Source organism: Vitis vinifera, chromosome 7, assembly GCF_030704535.1.
Source record: "Vitis vinifera cultivar Pinot Noir 40024 chromosome 7, ASM3070453v1".
Lineage (NCBI taxonomy): Eukaryota > Viridiplantae > Streptophyta > Magnoliopsida > Vitales > Vitaceae > Vitis > Vitis vinifera.
This window is the reverse complement of record NC_081811.1, coordinates 22,268,974-22,294,761: the sequence shown is the minus strand read 5'-3', so window position 1 is coordinate 22,294,761 and position 25,788 is coordinate 22,268,974. Positions and strand designations below refer to the sequence as shown.

Below are 25,788 nucleotides of genomic sequence, written 5' to 3'. Positions count from 1 at the left end.
ATTCAACTACAAAAATGAAAATTACTTTTAAAAACTAAAAAACATTTACGTGGGCTACAAATTATGTTCATATTTCTTTTTATTTCATGAATTTTACATGGTATTTTGGGTGATTTTCTTTATTTCCTTATTTTCAAAACTCATCAAAGAATCAAATTCTCATTTTTGGCTTCACTGGCTGTTTTCCAAAATGGAAAATTGTCATCAATAGAAAGACACTTAAAAGTACTTTAAAATTGTTTTAAAAAGTAATATAATTTCAGAATATATTATTTGAGAAATTATTTTCGGTAAAAACTTGACCGAATTTATTTTTATGTTAAAATTATTTTCCATTTTAAGCTGTTTTAAAGAATAGTTACTAAATGGTACTCTCTTCTATAATAATTTCAATTAGCTTTAGGTAAAAATATATTAATTATTTAGAAAATAATTTTCTATCTTTAATAAATTTGAAACCCTTATTTGATGTGAGATTAGGAAATATTTTAAAAATAATTCTTAAAAGATATTCTTTTTAGGAGAGTCCTAAAAAATATTTTCCACCATGAAAGGTTTTATTTATTTCCTCATCAATTAAAAATAATATAAAATATAGAAACCCGGTAAAGTTGGGAACCTTTATTTATTATTTTTTATTACTTAAATACTTGTCTTCATAAATTTTTTGTTTTATTTTTTAAAATATAAAATAATAATATATCTTTAAAAATGACTTAAAAATATTATTTAATAATTTATTTTTTAAATAGTTTATAATAATAATTATAATAATATTTTTAAGAATTTAAAATCTATTTAATTTAAATTTGTTTAAATTATCTTTAAAATTTTAAAATTGAGCAAGCTCCTCCCAACAACTCCGCCCATGTATTTAATTTGAAGTTTGAATCTTGAAGAATGTTTCAACCGGATTTCTCTCTCAATTAAAAACCCAATCTAGTGGCAATTTTTTTGGTATAGTTTGTATGCATGACACCTTCGACTAACGTCTCCACCTGTCATCTTAGTTGCCCACGTGGCGCTTCGTGGTCAATAAACTGAAACGGTCGGATGATCCAGAATTCACTCTCTGACTCAGCTGAAAAGTAGGCCCCATGATTCTCTACTGCCGAAACGACACCGTTCCACGCAGGATATACAGAGATGGAGAGAAACCGGGTGTCTGCTGTCACTAGTTTTCTTTCTGTACACAACTTTACTTGAAAATCTAGACGGAGAGATCTGAAACGAAAATGGGGAGGATGGAGTATCTGGCTATGAAAACTGATCCCGAACCAACCCAATTGATTAATTCCGACCTCAATGACCTGAAAATCGCCGCCAAGAATCTCATCAATCACGCCTCCAAGCTCGGAAGCCTGGGCTTTGGGACTTCTTTTCTCAAATGGGTTGCTTCTTTTTCTGCCATGTCCGTATTTTTTCTCATTCTCAAATTCTATTGTTATTATTATTATTATTAATATTAATCTGGAATTTGGTTCATTGCTGATGTTGATTTGTTGTAAACGGTTGTCCTGAATAAGACCGTGAATGATGTCGACTTGTGTGTTTCATCTTCTTATCTTTTTATCTATTTCTTCATTAAGTCTTTGGTAAATCTTGTTCTCAGCGAATTTGTCAAAAAGGAGAGAGGATCAGCGTATTTGTCAAAAAGGATGGAGGAAAAAAGGGTTTTGTTTATCCTCCTTTGTTGTATATAATACTCCCTGGTACCAATATTTTTTATTGGGTCTGTGAAAACTTGACCTGGTTTTTTTCCGTTGGATCATTTGGTTTTGACTTTCATCCGGGGCATTGTCCATGGGGGTTTGCCATCGATTCAATTACATGTATTGTGAAGTGGTTAGGTGGTCCAACCATTGACTGCTTGTGTAGGGCATTCTCAGTTAGAATTGGGATTGTTTGAATTTAGCCGGAGTTTTTGGGTAGTGTTTTTTCAAACTCACATGGCTGCAATTTAATAATATCACGATCGCAACCTGAAGTAGTTAGGTCGAGCACGTTGCACAATGCTCTACCTTCCACTCCAGACCTAGGATTCCTTTTTCTTTAATTTTTCTAACCTTCATCATGCTTGTACTTTGCTTCTGTAATGCCTCAGTCACATAGCATGCCTTAGAGCATGCAGTCGAGGAAGACTTGAGACAACTTTTAGGACCAAAAACAAGCCAAGGAAAATAATAGTATTATTAAAAATCTAGCATATAATGAAAAGTATGCCAAGGCATAATGTAGCCTAAATTTAAGGTTGGGATTTCTTATCTTAATTCGAATTATTAACCAATATTGTACATATGGAATCTACACAATGAAAGCAACTCAAGCTGCCAAGGTTTGCCTGTTAGTTTGGCTGGAGCTTGCCCATTGTTGAGCTGGGATAATTTTGGGTTTTGCTCAACCATATCAAGATTATGTCTCAGGTGCAGGAAAAAAAAAATCCTTTTTCTAGGGTGCATCTTCCTGGACAGAGACATGATTTTTCTTTATATGGAAGGCCCATTGCAAAAACCACTGTGGAAGGTGATAAATTCTGCCTTAGTTTCTTGCATTTAGTTTGAGAAGCATGAGTTATAGTGATTGTAAAAGTGACAGGCTGGTGTAACTGTGCTCTGTTAATTTCTAATCTTTTTATCTTAATGCACTATTTGGACACCAGACAGTTGTTTATTAATTTTCTTTAGGGTATCTGAATTTCATTACAGCCTAACATTCGATGTTGCCAAATCTGCGTCCTTTTTCTCTCAGTTTCAAAATAAGTGTATTAGTAGGAGTGACACAAACTAATGGTGTTGATAGTTATTGATACACGGGCTATAATATCAGGCTGTTCGTTGCTGAAAGACTGATGACAGAGGATACCATTCTTCTATCTTATAAACCATGAAGACAAGCATTTCTTTCAAAATTGGGTTCATATATTGAATGCGAATCTGCATCAAGTAGAAAAAATAAATCATCTCTCTTTTGGATTGCATTAACCCGCACTGCTGTAGAAACTTGTGCACCTCTCAAGTCATAGTTTTAAACCAGAGGATTGAGCGAGTGAATTGTTATGTTTCAGCATACAAGTTAATATATTGGTCTGACCTCAAGGTTCTTGTGCTGGTTAATTTTTAATAAAGTGTATCAGTGACTTGTTACAAAACTAGGAATTTTGTGTATCATATACTTTCAATCGGGTTACTGTTAGTACTATGTGTTGAGAATTTTTAGATGCAGCTAATCTGTAACTGCTACATGTAATTAAGTACCATCATGTTTTGGCATGGACTATTGGGGGATTGAATCTTATTTTTCTTTTTAAAATTTTCAATAAATGCAATTAATATTCATTGAGCTTGGATGTTTATGTTGCTTTTAAAAAAAACCAGTCAGTTATATTTTTCTCAATATTATTAGGGCAAGAATGTAGCATAATGATATTTAAATTTTCATAAGATAGTCCCAAATTGCTTGGTTTTCCTGATTGGAGCTGGAGTTGCTTATGCTTTCAGCTAAAACTTTACCTTAATTATATTTTGCTTCAGTTGTTTCTTTACTTTTCCCCACTTCTTTAGCTATGGTTTGATCCCTGTGCATCCTGAAGCATATTATGTTCACGCCAACTTGCAGGTGAAGTTTATAAACTAACAAATATTTTACATGTTTACTGCAGTTATTTGTTGATACTGGATCGGACAAACTGGAGAACCAACATGCTGACTTCGCTTTTGGTTCCTTACATTTTCTTTAGTCTTCCTCCTGTATTGTTCAACTTATTGAGGTTTCATCTTTTACTGATCGCACACTTTTATTCTCTTTTATTTTTCTGATATCTTATTAATAGAACTAATTTTATTATGGTCCAGAGGAGAGGTTGGAAAATGGATTGCTTTCATTGCAATTGTACTAAGGCTTTTCTTCCCTAGACATTTCCCAGGTATATTCTCTATGCATGGGTCGAGTACTGATTGATGCCATTTTTAGTTATTTGCAGCAATAATGCTGTGTATGGAATTTCATTTTTAACCAAACAGTTCAGATGGATTGAACAAAACCTGATTCACAACAAGAAACAACCCCTACTCCTCCCTCACATCACCTTCGGTATAACTGAAAAACAGGCATGCTGATGGATAGATGCATACTTATATTTCTGAGCTTGATGTGGTAATAACTAGTGAGCACTGATTATGTGAACTTTCTTACTGGTGATGCAGACTGGCTGGAGATGCCCGGGTCCTTAATTCTTCTTCTGGTTGTGGCTCCCAACTTCTTTGCGCACACGCTGAGGGGCAGTTTGATCGGCACTGTAATTTGTCTTCTCATTGGCTGTTACCTGCTCCAAGAGCACATCCGGGCATCAGGTGGCTTCAGGAATTCCTTCACAAGGAGCCATGGAATATCCAACACTCTTGGAATTATCCTTTTGTTAGTCTACCCTGTCTGGGCTCTGGTAGTCCACTTCCTTTAGGCATTTGTCCCTGTTAAACCTGTTGTTGAGGCCACCCTGGTTTGGAACTGCTTCCTATGTCTTGTTTATGAATTGATATAAGACTTCTGTACAAATGTCAAGTATATAACTTTTGAGTTGTGACGGGCTTGCCAAAAGGTTGGATATGCTGGTTCTCAAACTCGGGGGAACAAGAAGATTAGCGTTTTTTTTTTCTTTCCCTTTCCCTCTACCATATTGGATATCAGAACGCAACACCTCTATAGTGGATTCAAGGGTTCACATGTTAGGTCTCCTGTGAGAAATAAAATTGCTTCCTTAAGCTTTAACAAAATTTAGGGGCACCAGGCTCTGTAACTGAGAGAAGACGATCTTATGCTTTTGGGTCACTGAGGAGCAACTTTTTAAAATTGAAATGGGAAGTGGGAAGTGCCACCAAGTTAAATCTGATTTTGCTACCATTGAGCTCACACCTGCTACAATTGTGAATTGTGACCTTGGAACTCTAATAAAACATTGGAATCAAGAGTTGAGAAAAGGGTTGTACATTATGAGGTGAAGGTTTCCAGCGGTTTTTCAATATCTATTAATCAACAAAAAAAATGAATATGATTTTGAAAATTCATAATAAAATATCTCAGCATTTTAAACGTGGATACGGGATGGGCTTGGGGGATTTGGGCTGGGTGGGGATGTCCGAACCTGAGCCCAAACTTAGCCCAAGTTTATAGGATTTGGGATCCAATTTGAAACAGTGCCATTTTTGGTAAATTTGAAGAAACCCTAACCCTAACCCTAGGAGTGCGGTGGCAGTGTCACTACAAATAGAAGGCGAATGGAGTTGGAGAGATGATAAGCAGCGGGTGGCTGAGCCCCACTACCAAAGCTCACTAACTCTCTTTTGATGATGATTGGTCTCAGGTACTTGCCACTTCTGGGATTAGGAGAAGCAATCATTCTTTTCTTGTTTTTGTTTTTGTTTTGAATCGGGGTTTGGTGAGTTTCTCGGTGATGATAGTAAAATGATGACGAGTCCGATCATTCATGCTTTCCATAAATCCTGACGACAAAACGAGGCATTTGTCTGAGAGAAACCACACCCCTCTTCTTCTCCCCTTTCTTTTTTTATTTTTATTTTTTATTCCTACTTTTTTTTTTCTTGACAAAGGAATTTGTTTCTTTTACAAACTATGATGATGGTAGTAATAAGTCGGGCATGATGATGAACGTAACAATTATTTTCTGACGATTCTTGATTGAATAATAACCTCCTACTCATTCTGAATGCCCTCTTTTCCCCTCAAATTTTTTCTAGGGTTTCCGAAACTTCAACTGAGTCATGTTTGGTTAGTGTTGTTCTTAGTCGATGAGAGGATGATAATGCAGCGATGATAAGAAATTCACAATGTTGTGGATTGAGGACAACCTATGATTCCGTTTCAAGCACTGTTGAGCTGCTCTGTCTCTCACACCCCTGTTCTCGCTTCATTATTTTCTTCTCAATGTTCAGCAATATGCTTACAATAGAAAAACAATCAATTTTGGCTGGAGAAGGAAGAGAACCATGATTTTTGCCAACAGGGGTTATAAACAACCAATAATTGAATTTCCTTTATGTTCTCTTCTACTTCTTTTTACCATTTTTGTTCTATGATAAAAGAAATCTAAAACATCACCCACCTATTGTAGACCAAAAAAATGGACTCTACATTGTTAGATATGAAAAGGGGTTAAGACAGTCAGCTCAAAAGCAGCTGACAAGCTTTATGCATATGGCAACGTCAGATGATGGTTAACAATATGGAAAACTATGGTGGTTTTGGTATTAATTGTTGGCATATTCAAGCATTGTGTAGAGATGTAAACTCAAATGATGAGCAAGAAGATTAAGGAAGGAGAGATTTTTTTCAGGTGGAAAGGGCAATGTTGTGATGGATGTGGCGGCTATGAGCACAATAGAAAACAGGCAAACAACCAATAGAGATGTCTTTATATTTAGGTGGAACTTTTTTTTTTGTTGGATGATTTGGTTAAGTGTCTACCTTTTTTTGGTTTTTTTTTTTTTTTTAATGGTTAAAACAATTTTGTTGAATTCAAACTTGCTTGCTTCATTCAATTGGAACAACTCAAAGCGGTATTCAAACTTGAAAAACCTGAAGTTGTGTTGGGTTTGCATTGAACACACCGAATTAGAAGTCGGATTGGTTCCTTAATTCAAAGTGAAGTTGGATCGATCCCAAATTGAAACCAGTGCAGTGAATGTGGCCCTGCTCAAAGGTCTACCATTTAGTGTTCAATGTTATTTTTCATGAAAATTGAGATGTTCAGTTCATTAGTCTTGAAACAAAAGGGATAATCCGAGGGACCATGGAAATGAGCTATCTAATGGCTAAGTAGAAGAAGAGTATGTACCTCTCTGCCTTTATCGTTGTGCGGCTTATACAGCGATCTTTATGGGCTAACTAGACACTTCTTCTTGATTGGCCCTATTGGATAGATGACAACCCACAATGGGTCAGACACCCTACGTAACTCGGCCTGGATTAGGTCACCTGTCCTTTGCCAGGTAGGGAGGATTGGTCACATCTCTCCAATCTCAATAGTGGCTATGTTACAAACTTACATATTTAACGGGCCTGTCTGGTGTCACCTAGATTTAGTTTTGTTGTGTTCTAAGAGTTGCTCTCTTTACATTACGTGGTCAACATAGTTTTATCCAAACAAGCTCCCTTCGATGCCCGGGTGTGCTAATCCCTGGACAATAGTTCCTTATCAAGATGACGAGTAGCGACCTCAACCCCCCCTCAGATGCTTGTTTTTGAAATGACATAATTAGACATGTCTTTATGGATTAGTATGAATCTTAATTAATGAATGAATACACTTTTATTATGACCTGTGACTTAATTAGTTGGATCTTGAAACTTCCCCCACATGAACGGAGGTGAATCATGCTAAGCGGTAGTGCAAAAGAGTCTTAACTCAGACCAGCACATTGGCAACCCTCGATCCCTCACTAACGGGCTGCCTCAGAATAATGGGTAGATATTTATGACCCGGTTCGCAATCCACTTCCTGGCAAGTATATGTGAAGTATAAAGCCTATGAGCTGGATGGGTGACACCCGAGTTGATAGTGAGATTCTTTTATGGTGCAACCCAAGACCCGAAATCCTTTGAGCTAATTTGAATATATTTGGTAAGATAACTTAGGCCATATTAATTATGAAATTAATAATTAAAACATTTTTTTTTTTTAAATCTAGTGGCTCAAATTGGAGGGTTGGGTGCCCCGATGGGAGGGTTCTGGCCCAAATATTTAGAATTGTGAATGGAGCTCAATTTATATCTCCTAATGGGAAGATTAGAATGCATTGTAATTGAAAATCATAGTTTTTATTCTTGGTCAAGTCTCTGATGTGTTAACATTTTAATTAAGAAATAAAAATAAAAATACAAACAACATACAAAGAAACGAATTAAAAAGAAGAGAGGAGAGTACGTTTATCCCAGATAAGAATCTGGCAACGTGGCAAACAATGAAGGCAATGGACATTAGCCAGAATGGACCAATAAGGGAAGACCTTATCCGATCCTCTTATCTAACTCAAGCCGAAGCCACCAAATCATTGGGCCTCTATTCTCTCTCCGCCACACACCAAACGCTTCCTTTTCTATAGTTTGTAAGGTGGTAGGCAGAGACTCCTCCACACTCACTAGCCAGTGATAGCAAAGAAGAGAAAAAAATGGCAGCCTCATTGCAAGCAGCGGCCACGCTGATGCAGCCCACCAAGGTGGGCGTGCCAACTCGTACCAGCCTGCAATTGAGATCTTCCCAGAGTGTATGCAAGGCCTTTGGCTTGGAACCCGCTGGAGCCAGGTTCACTTGCTCTTTGCAGGCTGATCTCAAGGACTTGGCTCACAAGTGCGTGGATGCCACTAAGATCGCCGGCTTTGCTCTTGCCACTTCTGCTCTCCTCGTCTCGGTGAGCACCACTAACTCGTTTATTTGCTTTTGGCTTTCGATAATCCACATAAAAAAGTATGGATCATCAGGTGCAGCTTGATGCAACGCGTATCTTCGATAGTTTGCCATTTTTTTTTCAATTATATACTTGCGAGTTGCGACCATGTCATATATAGCCTGATAAGCAGGGAAGGAGGTGGAGAAGGTATTTGAACTAAACTTGAATTTGGGGGTAGGGTATGACATTCCACAAGCTCTACCAAATAAACTGGCTGCCACTTTCAAATTGCTCTTCACGTTTCTAGTGAAACTTCTGAGCCTACATGCCCCTTTACTTTTGCTAAATTCTCTGATATTGAGATGCCTCTTCAAAATTTCCCAGGATATAAATATGCTACACTATTTGATCTGGATTGTTCTCAAATTGCTTAAAAGTTACCTTTTTTTATTCCCTAATCAAAGATAAAGGTTGCTTTGGTATAATATGAAGTTGTTAGCAACAATACAAGGGGTAGTGACTCAGCCCTCTGACCAAGCACTCATTGACAATGTTGGGTGTGTTGTGTTTGATTTTCTGTATGACATGGTTTTCCAAATTAGGCCTTATGGCTTGGCGACCTTCATAAATTTATCATATGCAGCTAGCTGAGTTGGTTCCTTTGTCTCTCACAAGCCAGAGGTTGGCTTTGCGATGCTTCCCTCTGTTATTACTGTTAGTCTGGGCTCATATTGTATGCAGGAGATTGACAATTTTTCATTGGTTTTCCATTTCATAATCACTGAAATAACTCGCAGCCAGTACTACCAAAGCCTTGAATCAAATTTTGTATGAGGAAAATACTAAAATGGTTTCATTTATGCAACTCAACTACTTAAATAATTCAGAACCCACTAAGGGGTTTTTCAAGGCCGCTGTGCATTGCCAAGAGCAAGGCAATGCCAAGCAAAATTATGGTTTTCAAATCCAAAATTGTCATCCAAAACAATGACATCGTGAAGCACTGCAACTTTTTGAGCATTTTATGCTGTACTGATATATTTAGCATGCAGATATTGATCCTATAAGACACTAGTGCTGTTATTCTAATTTATGCTTTTAACATCTGATCTTCAAGAAAAATATTTTGGTTTTTAGGGAGCAAGTGCAGAAGGAGCTCCAAAGCGGCTGACATACGATGAGATCCAGAGTAAGACATACATGGAAGTAAAGGGAACTGGAACTGCTAACCAATGCCCAACCATTGACGGAGGGGTCGATTCATTTGCCTTCAAGTCTGGAAAATACCAACTGAAGAAGTTCTGCTTAGAGCCTACATCATTCACCGTCAAGGCTGAGGGGGTGAGCAAGAATGCTCCACCTGAATTCCAAAACACCAAGCTCATGACTCGGTTAACATACACCCTTGATGAGATTGAGGGACCATTTGAAGTATCTAGTGATGGCACCGTTAAGTTTGAGGAGAAAGATGGAATTGACTATGCTGCTGTCACTGTTCAGCTGCCCGGTGGTGAGCGTGTGCCCTTCCTCTTCACCATCAAACAGCTCGTTGCATCCGGCAAACCAGACAAATTTGGAGGAGAGTTTCTGGTACCATCCTACCGGGGTTCGTCCTTCTTGGACCCAAAGGGAAGGGGTGGTTCAACTGGCTATGACAACGCAGTTGCATTGCCAGCAGGCGGGAGAGGAGATGAGGAAGAACTCAAAAAGGAGAATATAAAGGACGCGTCATCGTCAACAGGGAAAATCACTTTAAGTGTCACCAAAAGCAAGCCTGAGACTGGGGAAGTGATTGGAGTATTTGAGAGCATTCAGCCATCTGACACTGACTTGGGGGCTAAGACACCAAAGGAAGTGAAGATCCAGGGGTTCTGGTACGGTCAGCTTGAGTCGTAGAGCCTTTTCTTTATGGATGTATCTCTCGGTTCAGATTTTGTTTTAAGCTCAAAGGTGTTGCTAAGACTTCCCTGTGACCCCGGACAAGCTGAAACTATTATCTTGTTTGTATATTATTTATTATCATGGCTTCTAATGTAATGTTTGGAGATTTCATAAAGGTCTATGGTGGTTAGGATAGACCATCTGCATCCAAATTATCCAATATGCTACGATACAGTTGCCAAGAATCAGGGCATCAGGGCTAAAGGTGTTTGATAAACACGGTAAATGATTGAAATCCTCCTTACCGGATGAGGAGATAACTCTTCATTATATACACGATAATTACAGTTGTAAATTCCTACATAATAGGAAAGAATCAAATACAAATATTGAGCATATCCCTACAGCTATACAAACGGATATTATGCTAACAGAAAAGGAATGCTATCATGGAGAATTTGATTCTCCCTTATCACCCCCCTGCAAGGTGAGCGTGGTAGAAGGGAGAACGCTGAGCTTGCTTTGAAAGAGATAGAACTGTGGCTTGGTAACTCCTTTGGTCAGTGAATTAGCAAGCTGTAGATGGGAAGGAACAAAATCAATTTTCAAAGTGCCTTTATCAACAAGTTCACGAACAAAATGGTAGTCGATTGCAATATGTTTGGATCGAGGACGAGTAACCGGATTGACTGCCATAAAAATTGCACTTTGATTGTCACAAAGAATTTTAGGTGGCATTGAGAGTGTAACATGAAGGTCCCGAAGCAACTAAATAATCCATGCAATATCAGCAGTAGCAATAGCTAAGGAGCGATATTCGGCTTCTGCACTTGAATGAGAGACAGTGCTTTGTTTCTTGGAAGACCAAGAGATTAAATTAGCTCCAAAAAAGATAGCATAGCCGGTAGTAGAACGACGTGTATCAGGACATCCAGCCCAGTCCGCATCAGAGTAGCCAAGAAGATCACGAGTGGACTGTTTGTGAAGTTGGAGACCATGATGAGCAATGCCTTTAACATAGCGCAAGATACGCTTGAGAGCACGAAAATGATCCTCGGTGGGAGCATGCATGAACTGGCAAATGGAGTTGACACTAAAGGACAAATCAGGCCTGGTGATCGTGAGGTATTGAAGAGCACCGGCAAGAGAACGAAACAGAGTAGGGTTGGAGAATAGAGTCCCTTCGGCGGATAGATGTTGTCCAACAACAAAAGGTGTAGAAATAGGCTTGGCATCAATCATTGAAGCACGTTGCAAGAGATCAAGAGCATACTTCGTTTGATTGAGAAATAGACCCTTCTCATTAGCTTGGACTTCAACTCCGAGAAAATAATGAAGATCACCCAAATCCTTCATGGAGAATTCATTGGAAAGCCGAGTAATAAAGGTGTGAACCAGAGAAGGAGTACTTCTAGTGATGATCATGTCATCAACATAAAGAAGTAAGTAAACAGTACCAAGCGAGGAGTGATAGACAAACAACGAAGAATCAGCCTGACTAGAGTGAAAACCAAGTTTGAGCAAAAATGAGCTAAATCGATGAAACCAAGCTCGAGGAGCTTGTTTCAAGCCATAAAGTGCACGTTTTAGACGACAAACATGCTGAGGAAAATGTGGATCAGTGTAGCCAGGCGGTTGTTCCATGTACACCTCTTCGTTGAGAAAGCCATGAAGAAAGGCATTTTTAACATCTAGCTGATGTAAACGCCATCCAGAAGTAACAGCCAATGATAGAATGATTCTGACTATAGCAGGATGCACCACAGGGCTAAAGGTGTCACCAAAATCAAGACCATGAACTTGAGAAAATCCTTGAGCCACAAGACGTGCCTTATGACGCTCAATAGACCCATCAGAGTGAAGCTTTGTTTTGAAAATCCAGCGACAACCAACCACATTATGATGCTAAGGACGAGGTACAAGAACCCACGTATCATTTTTCTTCAGTGTGTGAATTTCATCATCCATAGCCGAGAGCCATTCAGGGTGTTTTGCAGCAGACTTGAAGCTGCGTGGCTCTTTGAGAGCAAGAAGAGCCTGAAACAACTGAGAAGAAGATGAGATATGCATAGCATTATACAACCGTGGTTTGAATATACCAGCTTTCCCTCTAGTAATCATCGGATGGCTGGAAGTGGTCACACGAGGAGAGGACGAAACTGGTGAAGGAGTGGTCGAATCTGTAGCAATAGAATCCAAGAGAGAGTCCTCATCAAGAGGAACTTGCGGACCAGGAGAAGAAGTCGAAGACAAGTGTGGAATATCATTGCAAGGCAGACACAGTGAATTCGAGAAAGATGGTGAAGACAAAGAATCCGAAGTACTAACGTTAGAAGAACTAGAAACACATTCCTGAGACTCAGAAAAATGAATATAGTCAATGTTAGATGGCAGATTTTGCACAGAATCACCATTATAGGGAAAGGTATGTTCATAAAACTGCACATGTCGAGAAACATAGACACGATGTGTCTTACGATCTAAGCACCGAAATCCTTTATGAAGGGTACTGTAACCTAAAAAGACAAAAGGAGTAGATTTTGGAGACAATTTATTAGGTGAGTAATCTCTCAAATAAGGGAAGCAAAGACACCCAAAAGTACGAAGCATAGAATAATCGGGTTGCTTACCAAACAGGAGCTCATAAGGTGTTTTGCCAGCAAGAGATGGTGACGGGAGTCGGTTAATGAGAAAGACGGCAGTAGAGAAAGCCTCAACCCATAAGGAAAGCGGCACACGAGCATGAAACATAAGAGTAAGACTTGTTTCTGTGACATGACGATGCTTACGTTCGGCAATTCCATTTTGACTAGGAGTGTAAGGACATGCCAGACGAAGATCAATGCCACACGAATGCAAATGAGAGCAAAACTTATTATTAGTAAACTTAGTTCCACCATCACACTGAAATGATTTGATTTTGGCGGAAAACTGTGTCTCAATAAAACGTTGTAAATTGATGAAATTATCAAATAAATCAGATTTGTGTTTTAAAGGAAATATCCAACTAAATCTAGTACAATCATCAATGAAAACCGCATAGTATCTATATCCATTAAAAGAAGAAACTGGTGATGGACCCCATAGGTCACAGTGTAAACGATCAAAAGGCATAGCACAACGTTCATTATTTAGAGAAAAAGGTAAACGGTGGCTTTTGCCGAGTCTACAACCAACACAAATTTCAGAATCATTGTTCACCAATTTATTACTACAAGAAATAGATCCTAATTTAGAAAGAGAAGCAACAGTACGATAATGTGGATGACCAAGGCGAGTATGCCATAAACGAACAGATGCTCGCGGTGAAGAAGTAGTGGACACTAAGGCATGATGACGACGATCCAACACGTAGAGACCATTTTCACATCTTCCGACTCCCAGTACCACTCTTGTGACCCGATCCTGTATGGTAAAACCAGAGGAAGAAAAGGTAACACAACAATTATTGTCTTTAGTAAGTTGACTAATAGAAATAAGATTTTTCTTAATTTCAGGAACAACTAAGACATTAGATAAAAGAAGAGGACTAGACGGAACAAGAGATGAAATGGAACCAGTGTGAGAGATTGCTAAGGATTGACCATTTCCAACCATGACACATTCATTACCAGAATAGACAGCCGGTTGATTCACACCTTCGGTGTCACTAGTCATGTGAGACGTTGCACCAGAGTCAAGGAACCATTCAGAGTCATTAAAATCCTAAATCGAGCAGGCAAAAAAAGCCTCAGCAAGGTTAGCCGATTGCTTCTTCTTGAGTTTCAGGAAATTCCAGCAACGTTTAGCCAAGTGGCCCTCTTTGTCGCACAATTGACAGTGGACGGAGGAGTTGGATGATGACTTTGAGTTGGAAAACGATGTAGGAGAAGTTGAAGACCGATGCTTCACTTGCTTGTGACCAGCCACTTTGGAAGTTTGCTGCACAAAATAAGCAGAGTTGGAAGATGAATGGGAGACTGACCGTTCAAAGATTTCATGGCTCAAAGCTTTCGGAACAATTTCAACAAAGGATGGTAGAGGAAGTTGTGACATCATGATGGTAGAAAAGATCTTGTAGTCGGGTCCCAATGCACGTAGGTACCAGTGGACTTTATCCGTGTCATCAATGGGACATCCAATAGCAGCTAGTTGATTGCAAAGGCCTTTGAAGGTGCGAGAAAACTCAGCAATGGACTGAGAGCCACGGTGCATCAGCTGGAGTTCATCATTGAGTTGCAGTTCGCGAGTCTTTGATCGGTGCGAAAATGAGACTTCAAGCGCATGCCAAGCCTCGTGGGAGTGACGGAAACCCAATACCTCACTCATAGATTCCTCTGTGAGAGAAGAATAGAGTAAACTGAGCAGTGTCTGATCGGTATGCAGCTAAGAGGTATATGCAGGATTGGATTTTGGGATGCCATCAGAGGCAGTAATCATGGGAGAAGGAGTCGTGATGCTACCGTCCAAATAACCAAAAAGCTCTTGACTAGCTAGCAGAGGAACAAATTGATTTCTCCACAATAGATAATTGGAGGAGGTCAGTTTAATGGTGAGCATATGCACCATTATATTGAGCGGAAGAGTAGGAGGTGAAGAAGACGAAACAACCATGGTCAGAATCGAAAGAAACCTTGCCCTGATACCATAAAGGTGTTTGATAAACACGGTAAATGACTGAAATCCTCCTTACCGGATGAGGAGATAACTCTTCATTATATACACGATAATTACAGTTGTAAACTCCTACATAATAGGAAAGAATCAAATACAAATATTGAGCATATCCCTACAGTTATACAAACGGATATTATGCTAACAGAAAAGGAATGCTATCATGGAGAATTTGATTCTCCCTTATCAAGGGCACTGGCCCATTCCTTCCCACTGCTAATAAAACCACGCGTTACTCTTATTCAGATGCAGTCCTCCAATAAGTCACAACTACTTGGATTATCCACACTATTTTATACTCTATGGTGTTTGTAAGACGCAAGTTTCCAATGAATAGGCATATTGCTTGGGTGTAAAAACAAGGATAATCATTGTTGGTGTGTCTTGTAGAATTAAATGGAGAGTTGTTCCTACGCCTTACTGACTCCTAAAAATGGGACTTCTCTGCTAACTCACTTTTTTTTTTTTTTTTCCTTTCCCTTGCAATACAAGAATACACACACATAGTTGACATATTTTCTATTTTGGGTTGTCACTCTGTTGCTGGGACGTGGATTATTCCTTGTTCTTAGTATTTCAAGCCTTTGGTTTGGTGACATACAAATATGGAGGCACTGGCAAACCACATATGGCATACCCACAACCACAAGGGCAGGGCAGGGCAGCCGCGGCCCACTAGGAGGGCACCTCCTCCAAGATAAAGATATATATACGAGTAGAAGACCGCACAGACCATACACCCCACGTTTGCAACGAAAACCCAACAACCAGCACAGTAATTCCCATTTCGAAGGTGTTGAAGCCTGGTCAATAGGGAGCAGTGCTTCTCCCTTCTTCCCTATAAAAAATGTCCGGACAGGTGTTGAAGCCTGGTCAATTGGGAGCAATGCTTCTCCCTTCTTCCTTGCAAAAAATGTCCAGACAGGTTGTCCAGACACACCATCCGAAGCTTAAGTAAGATGATTAAAGTCAATCTTTGAGTTTCCCCCTTGTAGGAGCTTAAGAAGGAGTTTATGTTACGTACACATGTACCTTGATTTTGAATTGGAGAAGGACTTTTATAGTGTTTGAAACGGTGTGACATTTGTGCTGAGATGACTTCTTGGCTTTTGTAGTCATGATGACAGCACAGTTGGTGACAGAGCAATCATCACCCTTTAGGCGGCTGAGAGGGATTGCTAGTGAGGGTGACCTAATGGTTCACTTGTCACCTCAGTCTGCAGACAATATGGTGTAGCATGTATCAGGTCGCATGTAGAGATAGAGTAACGTCCCATCAAGCGTGCTTCTAGTATGAGAAGAATGATTGCTCGTGGGAGTGGATCAGAAAACCCATTAGAAATGCATTGTGTAGTTTTTTTAAAGGAACACCGACCGACTACTGATACTTTTAATCCGGATTGGATATTAAGATCTGATAAAAAAAAAGACAAAAACTAGAGTGAACATATAATAACAGATTCGAAATTGTAACCAAACATTGTCCATTGGTTCTATACCCGATTCATAACTAGAAAGTTTATATGGTCCTTTACTAATCGGAGCTAAAACTCCGGAAATAAAAAATGCCAAAATGGGATTACGTTTGCCCGGATAGAGATAGAAGGATGCCACATAGAGCAAATGTGACCTGCCACGTGGTCACACGGGAAGCCCCCTCCAGAAGGTGCGATGGCAGAGGATTTGCAGCAATCTTTTCACAATCCAAACTCCAAGTAGAGTGAGCACTGGGCACTGTTACTATGTCAAAGTCGACTTTCATGGGGCACTATGTCAAGAAATATAATACCGGCATCTTCTCTCTCGGAAAACCGTCTTTAACTTTACCCAGAACTACGACCAAACTCCTGGGTCTTAAAGGTGAAAATTCCATTCTCCATTTTTACACGCGTGGAAGTCACACACGTAACCTGACGACCGGCACAATTCCACGTTGCGTGTCTTCGTGTCCATAGGGGGCAGGAACCCGCGTGGCGCCGTCACGATTATGCTCTCCTTTTTCCTTTCCTTTTCTCGGAATTTCATTTTGTTGGAAGAAAAGGAAAAGATTGTTTCGAGCTTAGTTTGAATTGTTTGTCGGCCAATTTCCCATAATCTTGTTTGTCTGGGCAATGGGAATTTTGGGATGGAGAGTTGAATGGGTATGATGAGCATTTTGGTTTGCGGCACCGTGAATTACATGCGCCATGGATGAACTTCCTGGGGCTTTGGGCACCAGCGCCAGCTTGTCTCTGCGGATGGGGCAGACCATCTTTTCCTCTGCCGCCCTTCTCTTCATGTGTTTGGATGTTGAATTCTACAGTTATACGGCCTTCTGGTAATCCCAATTTCTCCAAATTATCTTTAAATTGGATTTAACCTTCAATATCCGTGCCCTTTCCTCTGTTTCCTCTGATTTTCTACTGTAGTATTGGAGATTCTATGGTTGGTAGATGGGTTTGCTATACAAAATTTATTTTGTGACAAGCATTTTGAGAAATCCATATCTTCTTTCTCGTGTTGGAGAACTTCACAAGTATGAACTGGGAGATGGAACCCGAATTGTAAAAATACCCTTCTCGCATTTTCGTCAAATATGCTTAGCTTTGTGTGCATATGGATCCCCAAGCATCCACAATTAGAAGATTTATGAGAAACTAATAATAAGTTGAATGAGTGGAGAGCCATGGGAATGCCTTATCCCTCTGTGTATCGAGTACTGGAGAAGGATTGCTCATGTTTCAGCAAACTGATGGATTGAGTGTAAGAGTGCCACTTAGCATAGGAGGCATGTCAATTGCTTCTCTTCTGGTTTGCAATTAGTATTATTATTATTGTTATTATTATAATTTTTGTTTTTGTTTTATGTTCCTATGTTCCTTGATTTATTCTTGCTCTACATTCTTAAGCTTTTGACAGGATGCCATAATTAAGAAATTAGGGAATTTCTTGTATCTGGGAATCAAATTTATGCTGTAGAACTAGTTGCAACAAGTAATACCAAGGCATTAGGATGTTTTATGGACAGTGCTTGTTGCATTGATTGATGGTGAGGAAGAAAAGTTGGTCATATTTATTTTTGCCTATCAGATGCAGCTTTTTTCAGTATGGTTAGGGTCATCTAAAGACTCTAATTTGGAGAAAAATAGTGATGCAAAGCAACTGGAATTAGAGTATCAATATCGGCTTCATTGAAGATGGACTATATGTTGGCAAAGCAAACTTGATCCTGTATAAATTGGATGGTAGTGATGCAAATCATTACATGTGCACTGCTTAGATAGGCCATAGGTGGCCTCAGGCATGTGAGGTGGTTAATGCTGATGAGAACTAACTTAAAGAATAAGGTTCTTGGAGCTGGTTTTATGCTCAACATTGGTAACCTTCTTGATGATGTAAAACATATTGAAAAATATCATGGCTTGACTTTTCAAATTGGATTTTGATGTTTCCAAGTTAGACAGCTGGTTTTGCCTGCTGATGATTTCAGCTGGTGTATTTGTAATGCCAATGGAATTTAACTGGGAATTGTACAAGCTATTGGGCCATAACGAAGTGGTTGGAATGGCTTGGCTACAACAAGTGTGTGTCAGCAAGTATTGTGCTAGTCAGAAAGCGCATGAAAGAAAATTATGTGGGCACACTCATCAGTGCTGTTCAATTAGGAAAGGTTGCAGGGTCTTCCATTTCTTTTGACTTGAAGGCAAGGTATGGTATGATAAGCCTAGCATGTTTTGCTATCAAGGTTGCGGGGTGAAGTTGTCAATGTTTTAGTTATAAGGTAGATATGTTTCCTTTTGGAGAATCATTTTGGCTAAAATGCCATGCATTAAAGAAAGAGAATGCTAGAGGAATAGCATGAGGAATTAGAATAAGGTTTTAGTCTCTGGTCTATTTCAATGTCTTGGGCTGGTTCCCACTTGTTATAAACTGTAAAGGCCTAAGTTGTTTTGATTGGTGTCATCATGCTGTCATTCTGGAGTGACAAAAGGGTGGTGAGGGCAAAAATATGAATATATTTTGTAAATTTTTTTTTTCATTGTCATTGTAATTTCTCCTCAGTGGTGAAATTTCCATTGCTAGATAGTCCATGGATGTAAGTCATTGTGGATGAACTTTGTAAAAGTGATATGTGGTTCTTTGGTGGCTGGTTTTCTTAATCTTCTTCAATTTATAAGAGCACATGTCTGTTGGGTTCTTTTTAGGTCTATACTTAAGAAACTACGCAACTTTACATGTTTGATTTCTGATTACTGATTTTCTGCATCATCCACTGGCTGCAGCATCTATAATGTAATAAAAAATTGAGTAGAAAATTTTTAACCTAAAGGTTGTTTCTTCTCTATAAAACTATCATGTTAAGATTTTTCATTCTATTTATCAATTGAAGTTATTTTCCATCAGTTTATTCAACCTTTTTGAAACTTCCCCCCTAGTTTGGTTGTTGGTTTGTTCGTAACATGCAAGCCCTGTGACATCCAGTATCGGAAATATAGTGCCAGTTCCTCTGGTTTGGACCTGGGGGTTTTGAGCATGCAAGAGAGAGAACTTGGCCTTCCAATTTGCTTCAAGTTTCCAAAGAGTTGCATAATTGTGTTGACTAAATGTGAATTACTTTGTACCTTTTTTCGATTTTATTATGGAACAGGAAAATCTTCTGGATCATTTCTTTCCTGCAATGTCATTGTTCATGTTGATTTTGCAGCTTCTTGGTAACAGTTATGGGCTTGGTAATTCCATGGAGTTTGACACTGTCACTGGTGGATGCATACTCTGTCTTTGTTAAATGTCCTCTGCATCAACCAGGAATAATGTTGGTCGTCATCATAGGGGATTGGGTATGTGCAATCTTTGGATTCATCAACAACCTTACGAGTGACATCCTATGAATTCTGAAAGTTTCTGGTTATATATTCCATCACAGGTTCTCTCATTTCTCTCTTTAGCCGCAGCCTGCTCAACAGCTGGGGTCACGGATCTCCTGCTCAATGTTAATGGATCCCACTGCCCAGCAAGGTTATGCGGTAGATATCAGCTGTCAGCCGCTATGGCCTTCTTGTCTTGGTTTCTTTCATTAGCCTCTTCGCTCTTCAACCTTTGGCGCCTCCCCTCCTTGTAATTTTCTCCTTTGTCTGGCCATTGCCGTTTGTTATAGAAATCAAATTAGCCATTGATAAAGTCACGGTATGGTACAAATTAAGATAGCCTTCAACCTGTAAATTTAAAATCTTGAATGATGCAATTGTAGCAATGTGTATTTGATAAACTAGGAAAGGCCAATTACTACTTGATTTGACCTAACTTCAAATAAGAATGAATGGATTAAATGTTAAGTTTTGGGATTTGAATGATGAAACAGAGATATATAGATAATTTTTTTTAGTTTTTTGTATTAATATGGGTCCAATCCCTTTTGGTGACTTTTTATGTGGCCCAACTCAACATAAAGGCTTGACATACAAACGACGCCGTTTAGACGAGCTCACTTACTTTCCCGCGTTAACATAAAATTGAAAAATCAGTTGGCTTTGGCTTTGGCATTCCTAATTCCTTTCAAACCCAAATGATCAAACATGTTCTCTCTTCTCAAATATTTGACTGTTGGTTCCCGCCTTAAGCACACTCTCTCTTCTGTCCATTCCTTACGCAAAGCTTTTTGTTCCACACACCAACTCAAGTCACCCTCTCATCAAACCCTCCATTTCCTTGCAGAAAAATGCTCATCCATGAGAGGACTCAAGCTGCTGCATGCCCAAATCATCCTCCACGGATTGACCAATGAGACCCTTACGCTTGGTAAATTGATTTCTTTCTGTGCTGTTGATGATGCCGGCGATCTCCAATATGCGCAGCGCATGTTCGACCAAATACCCCAACCCAACAAATTCATGTACAATAGTTTGATTAGGGGGTATTCAAATAGTGATGACCCAATAGACGCTGTTTTACTTTTCCGTCGGATGATTTGTTCTGGCCTTTCCCCCAATGAATTCACTTTGCCTTTCGTTCTTAAGGCTTGTGGTTGCAAATCAGCATACTGGGAAGCTGTTCTTGTTCATGGGCTCGCCATCAAATTGGGAATTGGATCCCTAGTTTTTGTGCAAAATGCTCTCATTGCTGTTTATGTTGTTTGTGGGTTGATTCATTGTGCGCGGAAACTGTTTGATGATATTACTGATAAAACTCTCGTTTCTTGGAATTCGATGATTGGTGGGTATGCTAGAATGGGTAATTGGAAGGAAGCCTTTTTTCTGTTTCGGAAGATGAGAGAATGGGGAATGGAACCTGATGGGTTTACTTTTGTTAATCTGCTTTCTGTGTGTTCTCAAAGTCGTGATTTAGATTTGGGAAGATATGTGCACTTTTGTATAGAGATTACTGGGGTTAAGATTGATATAATAGTGAGAAATGCTCTCATGGATATGTATGCTAAGTGTGGGAATTTGCATTCAGCTCAAGCAATTTTTGACCGAACCCAGGAGAAAAACGTGGTGTCATGGACTTCAATGATTAGTGCCTACGCTCAACATGGGTCCATTGAAGTTGCTCGTCAAATTTTTGACCAAATGCCTGGGAAAAATGTTGTTTCTTGGAATTCTATGATTTCTTGCTACCTTCGGGAAGGTCAATACAGGGAAGCCTTGGATCTCTTCAACAAGATGCGTAATTCAAGAGTGGTGCCTGATGAGGCTACCCTGGTTAGCATTCTTGCAGCTTGTAGTCAACTTGGTGATTTGGTCATGGGAAAGAAAATCCACAATTACATACTCAGTAACAAAGGCGCATATGGTGTTACACTGTATAATTCCCTTATAGACATGTATGCAAAATGTGGTCCTGTTGTAACCGCCCTGGACATCTTTTTGGAAATGCCAGGGAAGAATTTGGTGTCATGGAATGTCATCATTGGGGCGCTTGCACTGCATGGGTGTGGATTGGAAGCAATCAAGCTCTTTGAGGAGATGCAAGCTGATGGGACGTTGCCTGATGAGATCACATTGACAGGGTTGCTTTCTGCTTGCAGTCATAGCGGCCTCGTAGACATGGGCCTATATTACTTTGACAGAATGGGTGTGATTTACAGAGTAACGCGTGAAATAGAGCATTATGCTTGCATGGTGGATCTACTTGGGCGAGGGGGCCTCTTGGGGGAGGCTATTGAGCTGATAGGAAGAATGCCAATGAAGCCGGATGTTGTGGTTTGGGGTGCTTTGCTAGGTGCCTGTAGGATTCATGGAAATGTAGAGATTGGAAAGCAAATTCTAAAACAGCTATTGGAGTTGGAGCCGCACAGTGGAGGGCTTTATGTGCTTATCTCAAACATATATTGGGAAGCTCAAAGATGGGAGGATGTGAAGAAGATTAGGAAACTGATGATAGACCGTGGGATCAAAAAGGGTAGAGCAATTAGCTCGATCGAGATCGATGGTTGTATTTATGAATTCATGGTTGACGACAAAAGACATAAAATATCGAGCAGCATCTATGCAATGCTTGATCAATTAACTGACCACCTGAGATCTGCAGGCTATTTATGCAACATTTCAAGTGTGTTTTTCGAAGCAGAGGAAATTTAGTGCTCTGCCCTTTTTTGTTCTTTTTCTTTTCTTTTTGTGTTACAAAATTCATGAACAAAATGTAATTTAAATCCTCCTGCCTCTTATTCCAATAAGTACATAATTCAGTGCTTATATAAAAAATTTTCCTGTGATCAATAAAGTCCCAATGTGTGTTGAGTTGAATCTTGAGATATTTGATTTTTCCCTTTTTTCCATTAAGTATCTGGGTGCATATAAAAACCCACTTTCTAGTGTACTTTAAAAGGAACAGGGCGTCGGTGTAAATATTGAAACCTCGGCTATGTTGTTAAATTGGATTGCAAGGAAGGGTCAAAAAGGCAAACAACCACGCAGGGGACTTTTGAAAAAGGGCACATCGTCAACAAAGGGCAAATATAGAATTAAAAAGAAAGGCATTCTAAGGTAGATCTGGTGAGCGCCATGATTGGATGAATGTGTTAAAATCGTATTAAAATTGGGTTTTGGTAGAGGAAGGTGTGGTGCGCCAACCCAATGAGGATGAAGCTTCCCAGATAGGTGGTGGGTGGGGCTGCTTCAATTATCACTCAGCCCCTCCCACCAATCATACATTTCAATAATTTAAATGCAAATCTTTCTAATCCTGTCTCGGATATGCATCTCTAATAAAATAAGCTCACAATGTTTTGCTGAGAACTTGTTCTTTCTAAAAAAAAATATGACATGACGGGAAAATGGAAGGCTTTTAAAAAGAGGCCAAAAAAGTTGTTTATCCATCTTTAATCCGTACATTCAATGCTGGTGGCTGCTAATGCATGCATCCTACCAATTTGAAGCTGAATTAGTGTGAAATAAATCCAAATTGTACAATGTACTTGCTTCGGAGCTCATAATAGTGGGATTGAAGCACCTTGCATCGGGAAAATTCGCTTTAAAAAACTAATATAAAAGGTTATTGAATATACTAATAATGAGGATAGATACTATATATTTGATATTGTGGATAAAGAAAAAAAAAATAAGCGCCGAGATACAAGGGGTCTGCCATTTCGGGGTTCAACCCAACAGACCCAGATCAGCCTACGCAAGCCAATGTCGGGCGGTTGCTTTAACCTTTCCCAAGGCCACCTCTTCCACGTGTCTTTTTTCTTGCCCTGCACCTCTGCTCCATGGCCACGTCTTCTTCCCCTTCATTCCCCCCACCCTCACAAATACCCTTTCATGTTCTCCTAACTACACAACTATACCCGCTTCCTATTTTCCCACCCATTTACCAGTTCCAAGTAGTGAGTGGCTGAGCAGCAAGGATGAAACTCGTCATTTTTTGCTGGTGAGACGCATAGAACACATTTAATGTGGTTTTACTGTTTTAGTACTGATGCAATGATCCTGGATAAAAAGTGGAACATTACATAAATGGGGAAAATGCAAGATGCTTTTTCAACACCTTTTTTTGGTTGCATACCTGCTTTCTGGTAATCTAGTGACAAAAGGCCTTGCATAGAGTATGGTTCGTAAGCCGAGCATCATCCCACATAGTTGAATACATATTCACAGTTCCTACTTCAAATCTGTAAATAATACGGAATTAGTGTTAGTGAATATAACTCTTCAATTAAAGCAGTAGCATGGTCGAGCCATCATTTCAAGCAACCATATTTGACTACTGCCTTGCATAATTCCATTCACTATATTTTCAGGCTTTCAGCTGTACATGGCATGAATGCCAAATCCAAAAAGGAGGATACAGTGTTCAAGAAAGTAGTTGATAGGTAGCACACCATTAAGAACAGAGGAAGAGAGAGGGTTCACGTGAAACAGAGGATTAAGGCCAAAGGGCCACTGGGCTCTGATCAAGGACCTGCTTTTACCTTCTACCGTGCGGGGTGACATCATTCCACAGTGAAAAAGATGACATAAAAATGCCCAGTCCCTGTCTCCGTAATTTCATTGTAAGACCTGGGTTGCTAATGACGGAAACTGGACTAATATAATATACAAGCTGTCATCAACATGTTACAGGTTGGCAACGCCTGCCCACTGTTCCATAAAATGCCTCTTATTAAATGACAATTCTGACGTGGCTTCCTCCTTCATTATACCAGCCCCACTTCCTCCACCCTCCCTATATATGCCTTCCCATCCTCTTTCTTCTCCAAGACTCCAACCCTTTAGCCCGGTAATCCAATTTTACTCCGAACCACATGGGTATTTGCAGTTCCTGCGATGCCACCTCTGTGGCCACCGCTAAGCTTATCCTCCAGGACGGGAGATTAGAAGAATTTTCTTACCCAGTCAAGGTTTCCTACGTTTTGCAGAAGAACCCCTCCTGCTTCATCTGTAACTCCGATGAAATGGACTTTGACGACGTCGTTTCTGCTATCCACGACGATGAGGAGCTTCAACCTGGACAGCTCTATTTCGCGCTGCCATTGAGCAGGTTGAAGCAACCGCTTCAGGCGGAGGAGATGGCCGCATTGGCTGTCAAGGCGAGTTCCGCCCTCATGAAGAGTGGCGGTGACAAATGCCGGTGTCGCCGAAAGTCTCTATCGCCGGTGATGTTTGCCGGCGAGAAGGACTCGAAGTCGTCCGGGAGAGTGGCTCCCGGCGGTGGTGTTGAAGGCGGGTTGAGGAGAGGGAGGAACGGTGGCGGAAGAAGAAACTCTGCGCGCTTATTGAGTTCCATACCGGAATAGATGGGTAGTTTAGGAAATGAGCGTAGTGGTATTATTGTAAATATGGTAACGGCCGGGGTTCATCTTCTTTAGTTTGTTGGCTGCGAACCCTGTGATTAGTGGCGACTGGCCGTGGGCATTTCCCATGGCGCCCGTTTACTTTTTCCATCTTTTTGTTCCTTTTCTTGGCTGTCATCCATACGAGGGTTGTGTTACAATTTTACCCCTACATGGATTTCTAAATGAAATTACAATAATAACCAATATTTGGAACGATGGTAGCATGACTGTATGAGATCCATCCAAGAAGCTGCCTTCCCTTCCCCATTTGACCGATGGAATAACAAGTCAATGAGAGATAACGACAATGTGAGTAATTAATTGGACGTTCATCAGAGAATATACTTCATTTTCGTGCCAGGGTTTTTGGCCCTCCAAAATGGGTTTCGCCTCTCTCCAATCTTCAATCCATGTGTCAAGATACTTCCCTACATTTTTCACATTCAAAATCTATGGATATCGCTCAAAACCACGCCACACGAGGGATTCAAATTTATATTCTAAGATAATTCATTAAATAAAATATAATATTTTCATATTTAAAGGATTCAAATTTATATTCTAAGATAATTCATTAAATAAAATATAATATTTTCATATTTA

General features: G+C 39.7%; 4 protein-coding genes and 2 non-coding genes across 7 annotated transcripts; all 6 read left to right on the top strand.

The window, feature by feature from the left end:
* Positions 1-1,072: 1,072 nt before the first annotated feature.
* On the top strand, positions 1,073-4,579 carry LOC100267774 (cold-regulated 413 plasma membrane protein 2). Its single transcript, XM_002274845.5, has 4 exons — positions 1,073-1,411; positions 3,659-3,766; positions 3,852-3,922; positions 4,203-4,579. The coding sequence occupies exons 1-4, from the start codon at positions 1,236-1,238 to the stop codon at positions 4,454-4,456; spliced, it is 609 nt and encodes a 202-aa protein (XP_002274881.1). The 5' UTR covers positions 1,073-1,235; the 3' UTR covers positions 4,457-4,579.
* Positions 4,580-5,286: 707 nt separating this feature from the next.
* LOC100245459 (oxygen-evolving enhancer protein 1, chloroplastic) lies at positions 5,287-10,455 on the top strand. Its single transcript, XM_002274760.5, has 3 exons — positions 5,287-5,356; positions 6,347-8,420; positions 9,537-10,455. The coding sequence occupies exons 2-3, from the start codon at positions 8,181-8,183 to the stop codon at positions 10,293-10,295; spliced, it is 999 nt and encodes a 332-aa protein (XP_002274796.1). The 5' UTR covers positions 5,287-5,356; positions 6,347-8,180; the 3' UTR covers positions 10,296-10,455.
* Positions 5,439-5,528, top strand: LOC132254143 (small nucleolar RNA SNOR75). Its single transcript, XR_009466312.1, has one exon. It is a non-coding gene; the product is annotated as a small nucleolar RNA SNOR75 (small nucleolar RNA).
* Positions 5,647-5,719, top strand: LOC132254126 (small nucleolar RNA Z105). The gene has a single exon (XR_009466295.1). It is a non-coding gene; the product is annotated as a small nucleolar RNA Z105 (small nucleolar RNA).
* A 6,057-nt stretch (positions 10,456-16,512) lies between the features above and the next one.
* Positions 16,513-22,654, top strand: LOC100852858 (CASP-like protein 5C1). Of its 2 annotated transcripts, XM_003635035.4 has the most exons (4): positions 16,513-17,250; positions 19,618-19,750; positions 19,837-20,027; positions 20,625-21,018. In XM_003635035.4, the coding sequence occupies exons 1-4, from the start codon at positions 17,120-17,122 to the stop codon at positions 20,692-20,694; spliced, it is 525 nt and encodes a 174-aa protein (XP_003635083.2). In that variant the 5' UTR covers positions 16,513-17,119; the 3' UTR covers positions 20,695-21,018. The 2 variants fall into 2 exon arrangements, with proteins under 2 accessions (XP_003635083.2, XP_019073676.2); XM_019218131.2 differs by lacking the exon at positions 16,513-17,250 and having other exon boundaries at positions 19,632-20,027; positions 20,625-22,654.
* A 1,715-nt stretch (positions 22,655-24,369) lies between these two features.
* LOC100255767 (uncharacterized) lies at positions 24,370-25,453 on the top strand. The gene has a single exon (XM_002274598.4). It carries the CDS (start codon positions 24,655-24,657, stop codon positions 25,144-25,146), a length of 492 nt encoding a protein of 163 aa, XP_002274634.2. The 5' UTR covers positions 24,370-24,654; the 3' UTR covers positions 25,147-25,453.
* The last annotated feature ends 335 nt before the right edge of the window (positions 25,454-25,788 follow it).